Source organism: Leptopilina boulardi, unplaced genomic scaffold (assembly GCF_019393585.1).
Source record: "Leptopilina boulardi isolate dan_hultmark-lab unplaced genomic scaffold, ZJU_Lbou_2.1 LbouV2_165, whole genome shotgun sequence".
Taxonomy (NCBI): domain Eukaryota; kingdom Metazoa; phylum Arthropoda; class Insecta; order Hymenoptera; family Figitidae; genus Leptopilina; species Leptopilina boulardi.
The window spans coordinates 5,318,835-5,330,981 of record NW_026137713.1 but is presented as its reverse complement, the minus strand read 5'-3'; the positions used below and the strand labels follow the sequence as shown (position 1 = coordinate 5,330,981).

General features: G+C 24.5%; 3 protein-coding genes across 4 annotated transcripts; 2 read left to right on the top strand and 1 right to left on the bottom strand.

Moving 5' to 3' along the window:
- The first annotated feature begins 68 nt into the window (after window positions 1-68).
- On the top strand, window positions 69-2,027 carry LOC127277302 (E3 ubiquitin-protein ligase TRAIP-like). Its single transcript, XM_051298324.1, has 4 exons — window positions 69-451; window positions 612-977; window positions 1,051-1,420; window positions 1,550-2,027. The coding sequence occupies exons 1-4, from the start codon at window positions 339-341 to the stop codon at window positions 1,634-1,636; spliced, it is 936 nt and encodes a 311-aa protein (XP_051154281.1). The 5' UTR covers window positions 69-338; the 3' UTR covers window positions 1,637-2,027.
- Window positions 2,028-2,137: 110 nt separating this feature from the next.
- On the top strand, window positions 2,138-4,877 carry LOC127277300 (E3 ubiquitin-protein ligase TRAIP-like). Its single transcript, XM_051298321.1, has 7 exons — window positions 2,138-2,531; window positions 2,782-3,156; window positions 3,237-3,338; window positions 3,413-3,535; window positions 3,594-3,954; window positions 4,064-4,225; window positions 4,522-4,877. The coding sequence occupies exons 1-7, from the start codon at window positions 2,419-2,421 to the stop codon at window positions 4,702-4,704; spliced, it is 1,419 nt and encodes a 472-aa protein (XP_051154278.1). The 5' UTR covers window positions 2,138-2,418; the 3' UTR covers window positions 4,705-4,877.
- A 973-nt stretch (window positions 4,878-5,850) lies between these two features.
- On the bottom strand, window positions 5,851-11,558 carry LOC127277303 (calcium and integrin-binding protein 1-like). Of its 2 annotated transcripts, none has more exons than XM_051298326.1 (5): window positions 11,248-11,553; window positions 11,035-11,137; window positions 10,132-10,279; window positions 8,875-8,996; window positions 5,851-6,007 (listed from the first exon to the last, which is right to left on the bottom strand). In XM_051298326.1, the coding sequence occupies exons 1-5, from the start codon at window positions 11,340-11,342 to the stop codon at window positions 5,897-5,899; spliced, it is 579 nt and encodes a 192-aa protein (XP_051154283.1). In that variant the 5' UTR covers window positions 11,343-11,553; the 3' UTR covers window positions 5,851-5,896. The 2 variants fall into 2 exon arrangements, with proteins under 2 accessions (XP_051154283.1, XP_051154282.1); XM_051298325.1 differs by lacking the exon at window positions 5,851-6,007 and adding an exon at window positions 7,371-7,623 and having other exon boundaries at window positions 11,248-11,558.
- Window positions 11,559-12,147: the final 589 nt, after the last annotated feature.

Here is a 12,147-nt window from a genome sequence, read left to right as displayed (position 1 = left end):
TATGTTTATTTGTTTTGTTAAAATGGCCTTTTTTAAATTGTCGAACAGCGCTACTATCGGCGTAATTTACAACTAAAATTAAAGTTCTAATTTTTAGGTTATATCAACAAATAGTCGAATTTGTTTTTCTGAAGAAAAGTTTCTGTTTCTATTATACAATAAAAAAATTACATCTAATTCGTGAATATCATTAAATAGTAATGAATTTTTGAAGTTAATGAACTTAGGTGCGAATGATAATTTTATCTTTCTAAATGCGCTGCTTCTGTTCGGCATTGTTTGTGTTGTTTTGACGTTAATATTGTACGCATTAAACTAAACGAGTTTTAACGAAAAATATGTATTTTTCTTGTGAAATATGCACGGAATTACTCTTGCCTACAGAAGAACTATTTTCTACACTTTGTGGACACATTTTCCACTTTCCATGTCTTACAAAATGGCTTGAAAGGTATTTGGCTTTTTCTAAAAATTGTTCAATAAATAATTTTTCATATGAAAATTAAAATTAAAATTCAATTTAAAAAAAAAATGAGACTAATTTAATAACTATATAAGGACATTTCTGTATTATAACCTATTTTATACCAAAAAAAAAATTCCTTTTTTAGATCCAAAACATGTCCACATTGTCGGGAAAAAGTTTCTCAGGCTAAAATTCACAGACTTTATTTTAACTTTTCTAATAATGATTCTATATCAGAAGACAGTACAACACTTCAGAGTCGTGTTGAAAATCTTGAATTTAAATTGCTAATGAAAGATATGGATATAAAGCAATATATTTCACAAGCAGAAGAATTGAGAAAACAAATTCCTGGTTTTCGCAAAGAAATTGAAAGAATAGAAACTGAATTAACTTTACAAAATGTTGAAAATTTTTCTCTAAAAGAACAAGTTCAATTACTTATGGAAAAGAATAAAAATATAGAAGAACTACAAGCAAGATCAAAGAGACTCGATGAATTACGAAAAAAGTATGTAATTATTAATAAATATTATTTTATTTATCTTATTTTTAATTATCTATTTAAAATTTTTAATTTTTAGAAATCTACAAGAAATGTTAGCAATCAGCGAGAAAAAGCGTTTAGATTTGGAAAAACAATTTGAGATATATAATAAAAATATGGCAATATCTGACACACAAAATGAACCAATTGTGGTAATTTCTTCAGAAGAAAGGGAAAAATCAAAAGTGGAATTAGTGCGCAAATTGAGTGTAAATTCAAATGAAGGTGTTTCAACGGCTAAAATACTAAAACCCACATCGCAAGGACAATATTTACTGGATAATTCAATTGTCATTAATGATGATGATCTAGTGATTCGAAGTTCAAAACCTTCATCGAGAAATACATATTTATTGGGTTCACCAATTGTAATTAGTGAAGATAGCTCAGACGAAGAAACAACATCGGTGAGTAAAAATAAAAATATTTTTTACACAGAATATTTTTTCTTCACTTTATAAATAATTTTCTTTGATTCTTTTTATTAGTTAATGAATTTACTTTAAAAAAAAAAATGTATTCATTTATTTTTTTAGAATGCAACAAGAGGAAACAAAGAAAATGCCCCCAATGTTCGTTTGAGATCGAAAAGAATATTATTACGTAAGGAAAAAAGAAATTAATATAGTCATTCAAAGATCACTTTCCTGTGATGAATCCAAAGTAAAAAAAAAAGGATGCTGTGAAAGTAAATCGTGCAAATTTAGATGATCATATTAAAAAAAAAAAAATTCATGTGATTTAAAATGCAAGATGAAAATTGATACGTGAAAAAAGACTATTTTCATAGGACTAAAAAAAAGTATTTTCTACTTAGTATTATTAATTGTTTTTCTATGTTTATATTATCGTAATAAAAAAAAAAATTCATTTATAATTTTAATAATATCTTTAAAGTAAGGCGTCAAGCTTTAAGATTGTCTAAGAGACTTTATGTTGATCGTATAAAAAAATACCTACGTTGTATTAATATTTGTAGACGAAAATCAATAAAATTATATTCAGAATATAAAATTCGTTTTTACATATTTTAAATAAAAAGATTTCGTATATTTCTTTTTTAAATAATATTTCAACTTGGCGCCAAAAGTGAGCAGCGCCATTATCGACAGAATTTGCAACTAAAATTAAAAGCCAGTGTTTTTTAGGTTACTTACGTCGTGTTTGACAATTGTGTCAAGTAGAATCTTTTTTTATTCCTTTCTCTCCTTAAAAAAAAAACCAAAATGTGGTAAATAAAAAATGTAATTAATTGTCAACCGGTGAATGTCATTAAACAATCGTTAATTGAACATAGACGCGAATTAAATTACATTTTTCTAAATGCGTTGCATCATTGGCATTGTTTATGTTGTTTTGATAGTTAACATTTTCCAACAAAAGTGAATTAATTTCAACGAAAATCATGAATATTGTTTGTGTTATCTGCAGAGAATTACTCTTGCCATCCGAAGATATATTTCATACACCTTGTGGACATATTTTTCATTTCCCGTGTCTAACACAGTGGCTTGAAAGGTATTTAAATTTCTTTTTCCCTTATAAAATTTCATAAATATTAATAAATACTGTTAAATATTTGTCGTATTAGAGAATTTTTAAAATTTTTAATGTTTTTTAATGTAATAAACAATTTTATGTATTTAAAAATTACTGCTAAATGCGAATTAAATGTCACTAGTAAATTCCAGAATTATCAATTTCTTTCAGAGTTCAATGACACTTCTCTGCGTAATAATTTATACACTTTTAAATATTAATTTTCTAGATCGAAAACATGTCCACAATGTCGCGAGAAAGTTTCTCAGGCTAAAATTCACAGGCTTTATTTTAACTTTTCAAATAATGATTCTATATCAGAAGACAGTACAACACTTCAAAGTCGCGTTGAAAGTCTTGAATTTAAATTATTATTAAAGGAAAAGGATATAAAACATTATGTATCCAAAGCAGAAACAGCCGATAAACAAGTTCATGGGCTTCGAAAAGAAATTGGAAAATTAGAAAATGAAATTGCTTTAAAAAATTCGGCAAATTTTGCATTAAACGAACAAGTTATGTTACTTCGAGAAAATCATAAAATAATGAATGAACAAAAACATGAATTGGAAAGATTACGAAAACACGTTGAATTGAGTCGAAAGTACGTAATTCATAATTATATTATAATTAATTATTTTATTTATTATCAACGGAATTTAAAAAAGAAATTCTATTTTTCAGTGTACAAACTTTGTTAAGTTCATCCTATGACAATGTTGATGAAATGATTAAGGAGACAAGAGATCCTCAAACATTTATAACATACATAAAAGTTCTCAAACAGTAAGAAAAATTAAATTCTAAATTTTACATTTTTTGTACAATTGTGTATTTAATTCAATTTTTTTTTCTTTTAGAGAATTGTTGTGTTGTACAAACAAACGAAAAGAGCAGAGAACAATGATTAAAAATTTACATCAAGATATCTCGTCGTTAACTAAAGAAAGAAACATCTTTGCCGATGAACTGGCAAAAAGAAAGTAAGTTTTTATTAATTAAAAATGTGTTTTTAAATATTTAACTATTTTTCTTTTATAGAAATTTAGATGAACAACTTGCCATCAGCGAAAGCAAAAGATTGGATTTAAAAAGAAGACTGAAAATGTACGAAAAAAATGATGAAACATCTGATAAAGAAGATGAATCAAATGTGATAACTAATTCGGAAGAAAATAAAAAATCAAAAGAAGAATTAGTTCGTAAATTAAATGACGATGATTTGGAAGATATTCCCAAAGCTAAAAAATTAAAACCCTCATTGAAGGAAAAATATTCACTAGGTACACCAATTCTCATCAATGACGACGATGTGACTGAAAATCCAAAATCAAGAAATCAATATTTATTAGGTTCACCTATTGTAATAAGCGAAGATAGTTCAGACGAAGGAGCAACATCGGTAAGTAAAAATAAAATTCTGACATTTTATCAATTTTCACTGGTTCCTTTTAATTTTTTTTTTCCGCTTTAATTAATTTATTTAAATAAAGAAGAAGATATATTTTCAGAATTCCACAACTCGTAAGACAAAAGGAAACGAAGAAAATTCTCCCTATCTTCGTTTAAAATCAAAAGGAATATCAGCGCTAAAGGAACTTCATGCACAACGTTCGTCTGTTGGTGTTGGTCATTCAATTTTCAGGAAAAAGAAACTTTCAAATGCATCTACTGTAAGTTAAAAATTTGTCTAAACGAATTTTTTAAAATTATTTTATTTACTTTAGGTTTCGAAGTACTTTTTACTTTTTTGATATTTTTTATGGGCAGAGCTACTTTTTTTTAATACTAATTTTGATCAGAAGCTACTAAATTTTCAAACTGATGAATTAAAATTAAAAAATTCAATTATTATTTTCAAAAATTTCAAGTTTAGCTCATTAAGAAATTAATTATTTTCAAAAGTTCCAATTAAATGTTTTTGATGATTCAATTATTTAAAAATTTTCATTATTTTTTAATTTTCAAGATTCAAAAAGGATTGGGACCTGCTTCATTCGATGGTTTTGGTGGTCATTCAAGACCCGAACTCTTTCCAGTTATGAATTCAAAACAAAAGAAAATAACTCCCCAGGATGCGGTAAAAGCAAAACGTGCCAAATTAGATGATACCAATAAAAAACTCGGCGAATTTCTCATTAATTTAGTGTGAATATGGGAGAAATTTTTTTAAATTTAAATTTGAATTGTTTTTATGATATTTTGAATACCAGATGAAATGAAAATAAGATTGCTTCTATACCAGTAAAAAAATATAGTTTGTATTTAGTAGTATTAATTGTTTTTTGTATGTTTATATCCATAATTAAAATGTCATTAATAATATTTTAATTGTTTTATGACATCATCCTCTTTTTTTAAATTTATAGTTTCTTTTCCAGTTGAATATCTTTTTAATAAAAAAAAAAAATATTTGGAAATAAATGCTTTAAAATTGTCTACGGATAATATATATGTATATATTTAATCTTCTTTATGTTGAGCGTAATAGAAAATTTAAGTTATGTAAATGTCCAAAAAAATCGACTTTTCAATAAAAATTACTTTGAGAATACAATAAGAATTTTTCATTTCTGAAAAATTGATTTCTCAAAGCATGAATAAAAGAAAAAGGTAAGAATATAATTAATATATTTTTTTGTATGTAAATAAAAAAAAAAAATTGAAATAAATTTTATTTTTACAGGTAAAAGAAAATAATGTAGTGGAAAGGATATATAGGAATTTGTTGAAAAAAAAACGAATACTTTAGTCGCATCTTTTCAAGTATCTGACGTTACTTGCTTGGCATTTACAACTAGTGGCAATCGCATTGGCCTTTAAACGTTAACTCCTTTTCGAATTGAGACTATTTTTCAAACTCACTCCCACTTGAGAAATGACCCGAGCTCGCTAAAATGTTCTCTTGACAAACCGATTATTCCAAAATTCCACGAGCTACTTTTTCAACTTCAGGTATCAAATTCTTTCTTTTCTTCAATTTACTGAATTATTTCGTTTTTTTCTCCATTCATTATTGCATTTTTCGATTATTGACAAAAATTATTAGCACAAAAAAATTCACTTCTATATCAATTTTTTTTGTAAAGATCACTTTTGCCAATAAGAAAAATGTTATCATTTATTTTTATACTTTAAAAGAAAATAATTAAATTAACAAAAAAAAGTGTCATTAAATAAATGAAAATTTTATTTAATTCTAATTTCTTATTTAAAAATTAAAGGACATTTTTTCTGTTTAGTTTCAATACTTTTTTATTGACATAATTACAATTATAATAGTTATTCTTTTTTTGTAAATAATTAAATGACTTCTTTTTTGAATAATTATTCTCAACAATTAATTATGGCATAAATTGAAATGTGTGAGAAAAATCAGGCATTCTGGAAATATTGTGAATAAATTCTTGTTGTGATATGCATCCACATTGAACGATATCCAATTCATCAAGTGCCTAATAGAAAATTAAAATTATTTTTTAACTAAAGACAAAAAAATATTTAAAAGATATTTTCTTAAAATTTCGTTTCATTCAATTTTTCAGCGATAAATTTCAACAAGAGTTTCACGATTTTTTTTTTATTGGGAAAAAAAAGTTCGACCCATTAACGGAGTTATATTGAAAGCGAAATGAGCTGTTAGGAATAAATATACCTATATCTATAGTGTGAAATATTTCAAAATGTGAAAAGTGTCGTTAAAACAATAAATATCGCATTGCGGGGAAAATAATAGAATTACTTGCACAAAAGAGGGATATTGAAAATAAATCAAGTGAATAAGTCTATTAAACAACGACACAAAGTGGTTAATATAACTCCACTTAAATTTGATTGTCATTCACTATAATATAAATGCAACAAATTATATTCTTTTAACGCTCAATAATAATATAAATTGTACAAATTATCCAATCAATTGCTGAGATAATGCTAACTAATTGGCTCACAGTATATATATATATATATTACTAGATAATTATTCCGAGTACTGAAACATCCATATTACTAATAATTTGATTCGTCTCTTCACAGTCATCAATTAATGTCCATTTATTACAAGTGCATATATAGATAATGTCAGTAAATTATTTTCAAAGAGATTTCACTACTAAATTGTTTCATTTACAAATGACCCAATTTCATATAAATTAGACTTAATTAAAATAAAAAAAAAAATTGATTTTCCTATTTCAAGAAATAATAATTCTCTGCGGAAAATGGAAACAAATTTTACTGACATTGGAGTTTATACAAGTTTTCTTTTATGTTGGGAATAATTTATCAGACAAAAAAAAAAAAAAACCTCAAAAATTTATTAATATCATGAAATTTTTAACCTTTGCCCAACATGTTTAAAAAATCATAATACATTAAATTTTCAAATTTTCCATGGGACAATATGTGTATATTCTCTTTTTTTGTGAAAGAAAAAAAATATTCACAAATTTAAAAAACATCAGTTCCTTGGGAAATATCTTGAGAATTTTATAAAAGGTTTCTCTCTCATCTGAGAATTAAAAAATATTCTCTGAAGAAAATATTTTTCGTAAAATACAAGAACGCTTCGGAGACAAATGGCATTTTTATAATAATAATATAGTTTTGAAAAGTCATTTTTTCTTTTATTTTCAAAATGGCAATTGTGGGAGAAAACAGAAAATTACTGTTAGAATTATTTTATAATAATAAAAATAACAATAACAATAATAATACAAAATTAATAAAAAAAATAATGAAATGAAATAGAAATTAAATTGAGAAAATAAAATTTTCTTAAGAAGAAGAATCTTTTTTTTCAGTTACTGTTGAAAAAAAATCGCAATTCTCGAATTCTCGACTTCTGCTCTAACAATTTGGATAAAAGTATGTGCGTATAAATATTGTAGAATCTATACCAAAGTCATGAATCGTGTCTGGTTCATGCGGAAGTGCTGTGTCTCGCTCTATGCCTCTATTATGGCACATAAGACAATAGCATTATTGTCCCCATAAGCCATAATAGCCCCTCATATCGAGACTGAGAAAAGTTTTCACAGCATCGCATATCGCATCCAAAGCGTGATAATGCCTTCAATGAATATATATATACCTATGCACTTATTACTTTGCATTCGTAGAAAATTATTTTCTCCTATTATTATCTTTACTATTAATATATAATCAAACTAAAACTCTATTTTCAAAATATTATTGCAAAAAATCTATTTCTTTTCGAATTTTACCATTTTTAATTATTTATTAATTTGTCGATTTTTTAATTTTTTTTCTATTGAATCTTTATTTTTTTTAATAAAAAAATTTTGAAAAATAAAATTAATATTAAGGGGGGAACACCAGTTGTAACTCAAAAAATAATGCTTTTTTCAAGAATATTTTCCAAAAGAACAATGAATCTTTTTAAAGAATACTATTTATTAGTTAAAAGTACATGTAAAAAGCTGTAATTTAAAAGAAAAAAAAATTTTTTTTAACAAAAACTTTTGGAGATATGAGCCATTGAAGTGGCGTCTTAAGAAAAAAGGCGAATTGCGGTGACCAGCATTCTGCAAGTATACTTCGTCTGAAATACAAAAATGAAATTGATTTACATTTATTATAAGATTATCTAGTTCGTGATCGAAGGATTTAAAAAAAAAAAAAAATTTGACAAAATGGCGACCTGTCAAAGTCAAAAGTATGATTTTCGTTAAAAAAATACGGTCGATTTTCAGCTATATAAAAAAAAGTTTTGCATAAAAAAAAAAATCCTTCGATCACGAACTAGACTTATATGTGTAAATGAAGCACACTAAATTTTAAATAAATCGGTTTAATGGTATTCGAGTAATCGTGGTCACCGACTTGGAAAATGTCATTTTGAGAAAAACGCATTCAAAGTTTCAACTTACTTTTTTTTGTTCAGAAGAAATTTTGTTTCCAAGTTACAAAGAGTCATCGATTCTTGGACCATATAATAACTCTTCCGCAGTGGTTGCCGTTTCTAAATCATAGGAAAAGGCCATCTGTCGTTAGGGTCAGTTATGGCTGGCCACCTTGTATGAAGCCACGGGACGCGCCGATGCAGTGTTCTGTATATCTCATTTATTTTTCACCGGATCAACTTTGAAATTTACAGACACATTTCTAAATATGTGTACTTTAAGAAAATGCACAAAAAAAAAAATTGATTTTTCGAAAGTTACAACTGGTGTTCCCCCCTTAATTTTATTTTGTTTTTTTTCAGTGAATAATTAAATTTTTGGATTAAGGAACATTTTTTTTTTAATATAGAGAAAAAATGTGATAAGAATTTTTTTTTTTTTAATTGTCGAATACTAACCAATTGAGCAATAAGTTCAGCGCTATGTCGATCAATTTTAGCCTCTCTATTTTCGAATCCTGTCAGTCTCTCAACAGATTCGATCAAATCATCGAGCGAGATCTGATTGTCGCCGTCAAAGTCTAAAAGTGAAGATTGACATTATATACCCCATCACATACACACACACACATACACACAGTACCAGTTAAGTACCAGCATATTTCACTTCAACGCAAATACAATAAGGGTGAATTCATCGAAATTTACATTTTTCTTATTCTTGAAAAAATTCATCAAATAATAATTATTTTGAATATTTATGTTTACAAAAATTTATATAAAAAAAATATTTTATATTAATATTTATATTTTTATTATATATTATATAAAATATAAAATATAAATAATTAAGATTTGGTTTTTAATTTTCTAATGAACAGTAAAATAATTACAATTAAAATACCTAATGGTAGTAAAGTAGTAACATAAATACTTGGTAATAAGTACACAATGGAAAAAAAATAAATTATAAAAAAATAATTATTTATAAAAATAAATATATATATATATAAAAGAGGGACGATATAACTAATTAAAAAGAAAGTATAAAGATCAGTTTGTTTAAATTTTCAAGAAAAAAAAAAAGAAAAATACAAACGAGAAAAAGAAATTCTATGCTGAAAAGAGAGGATTCTCACAAAAAGAAATATCAACCGATGACCCAGCAACGAACGTCGCAGGTGATTCTAACTTTCTTAATTTTATTTAACGAGCTTTGAGTTCAAGCTGGACTTTTTTTTCTTAATTAATGTCACTCGATATATATACAGATTGAAGCAAAGACACTCAAAAAGCACTAATACACTGTCATCCGAATTTTTTTTTTATTTTTTTGTTGAAAGTAAAAAAAAATATATATACTATATATAAGTATATTATATATACGTTTCTCTTATTTAAAAAGAATTTAATTAAACGGTTATTCTTCTTTTTTATTCTCAATTGATATATATATATATATATATATATTTTAAAATAAATCCTGACCTATTTTATTTTTATTCTTCCTCGTAAATATAATATTTTCAAACAATTAAAATGTAATTTTTCCATATATATAAATATGTAAAAGAAATTTTATTTCTTTAAATTTTCACAAAATATTTCAAAATAATAAAATAAATAAAAATATTAAATAAAATTAAATTTTTTAAACTATATGTACTATTTATTTATGATTATTAAAATATAGAGGTAGTTAATGAATAAGCGTACCAAATATTTGAAATGCCCATGAAGATCGAACAGTTTCGGGACATTTTTCAGATAAGGCCGAACATAAATCCAACAAATCTTCAAAGCCCATTTTTCCATCTTTTCTGGACGAAAACACCCGAAATATTGATTCTCGAAAAGGGTTATGCTACAATTTTTATCACAATATGTAAAATATTTAAAAGTAAGTTATTCAAAAAAAAAGAATAATAATAACAGTAATAATTTTATTTTTAGTCTTACTATTATTAAATAAATATAATAATATGATAATAATAATAAATAAATAAATAATTTATTATAATATGGTAATTAAAATAATATATATGTAATTATAATATTATATAATAATAATAATAATAATAATATTATAATAGAATTTAAAATAAAAAATTAAAATATAATATATTTGAATAATTACACAAAAAAAAAAAATCAAATAAAAATGATATATAATAAAAGATGCAGTTTTGTGTAAAATGTTTTTTGGTTTCAAGTGGTAAAATTCGCGTAGAAAATCGCATATGTGTTCAGTGAGTGGTTTAAATGAATTATTGAAACCGAGTGAATATTGGGTAGACTGGAAAATATTGTTGAAGCTAAATCGTAAATCTCGATAGATATCACGCGGGTTATAAAATGGCATCATCTATTCTCAATTTAAAAATTTTATATATATATATATATTTGAGCTACGAAGGCATAAAAAAAGGAAAAAAAAATTATTTTTTGACCAAATGTATAAAATTTTCTATAAAAAGAAATATTTTATTATACTTTCATGAAAGAAAAAAATGAATAACAAAAAAAATAATAAATAAAGCAAAAAATGACATTTTTAATTTTTTATTAAAAAAATCCGAATTTATTTTCAGATTATAATATAATATTTAAGAAACTTACTCGTAAATGAGGAATAATTTTTAAAACATTTTCCATCGATAATCTATAATTAATATCATTGTTAATATTCTTTGAATCTGCCTGTTTAAAAAGTTTATATATGCTGTAAATAATAAATTTTAAATAAATCAATAATTTTCTTCTTACTTGTTAAAGTAAGAACCAAAAAAAAAAAAATGGAATTTTTTTTTTTATTAAAAATAATCTACTTACTAAACAATTTCTGATTTACTTAAATAAGTAAGTTCCGTGTATTCGTCTAATAATTCAGGTGTAAGTTCTTTAAAGTTAGATTTAGAGTTTCCCATATTCTTTTTTTTTTTTTATTTTCAAAAAAAAAACCAATAATTTTTCTTTAATTTCGTAGGCACGTCAATAATTAAACAAAACAGAAAACATTAAAATGTAGATTAAGAACAATATTTTTTGATTTATATATTTATATTAATTAAAAAAGAAAATTTAGATCGGTATAAAAACTGTCTAACATTCGATGCATTGAAATACAATGATAACTATCAGCTAAGCTATTAATCAGTTACCTAACTTATCTTATCGTCATATACGGATGTACGCTTTTCAAAATAAACTGTGAACAACGTTATTTACTCTTGAAATCCGTTTAAAAAAAAATTATAAAAAACAATACTATTATTATCATCATCATTATTATTATTATTATTATTATTATTATTATTTTTATTTTTATTATTGTTACTATTTTTGTTACTAATAATAATTATTTTATTTTTGATATTTATAATCTATCCAATTTAAATTTTTAATTATTTTGCTTCCTCGTGGAGGAAGCTTTGTAGTCCTTTCGTTTATAAAACTTTTCAAAGTGGCGGAAACAAATTTTTTTCTTTATAGAAACATGTTATATGAGATCCTGATCAATTGTCCGGATGTATGTATGTGTGTGTGTGTGTGTGTGTGGATCCCTTTTTTGTTTAGAAGATAACTTTAACAGGTTTTAATGGATTTAGATAAAATTTGGTAGGCTCATTTATCATATTAATATCTCAAATCTGACCAAAGGATTTTTAAAAATACCTCAAAAAAAAATTTTTATCGTCTTTTTTCCAAAAATTTTTTTTGGCGGTATTCCTG

What these genes read in the sequence shown, in the direction of transcription:
- LOC127277302 (XM_051298324.1), top strand. Translation starts at nt 339, where the DNA reads ATGTATTTTTCTTGTGAAATATGCACGGAATTACTCTTGCCTACAGAA. An exon ending in CTCGATGAATTACGAAAAAA is followed by an intron (nt 978 to 1,050) that starts GTATGTAATTAT and finishes TTTAATTTTTAG; the next exon opens with AAATCTACAAGAAATGTTAG. An exon ending in CAGACGAAGAAACAACATCG is followed by an intron (nt 1,421 to 1,549) that starts GTGAGTAAAAAT and finishes TTATTTTTTTAG; the next exon opens with AATGCAACAAGAGGAAACAA.
- LOC127277300 (XM_051298321.1), top strand. Translation starts at nt 2,419, where the DNA reads ATGAATATTGTTTGTGTTATCTGCAGAGAATTACTCTTGCCATCCGAA. An exon ending in CACGTTGAATTGAGTCGAAA is followed by an intron (nt 3,157 to 3,236) that starts GTACGTAATTCA and finishes TCTATTTTTCAG; the next exon opens with TGTACAAACTTTGTTAAGTT. An exon ending in TACATAAAAGTTCTCAAACA is followed by an intron (nt 3,339 to 3,412) that starts GTAAGAAAAATT and finishes TTTTTCTTTTAG; the next exon opens with AGAATTGTTGTGTTGTACAA.
- LOC127277303 (XM_051298325.1), bottom strand. Translation starts at nt 11,342, where the DNA reads ATGGGAAACTCTAAATCTAACTTTAAAGAACTTACACCTGAATTATTA. An exon ending in AAATTATTCCTCATTTACGA is followed by an intron (nt 10,280 to 11,034) that starts GTAAGTTTCTTA and finishes TAAAAATTGTAG; the next exon opens with CATAACCCTTTTCGAGAATC. An exon ending in CTGAACTTATTGCTCAATTG is followed by an intron (nt 7,624 to 8,874) that starts GTTAGTATTCGA and finishes TATTCATTGAAG; the next exon opens with GCATTATCACGCTTTGGATG.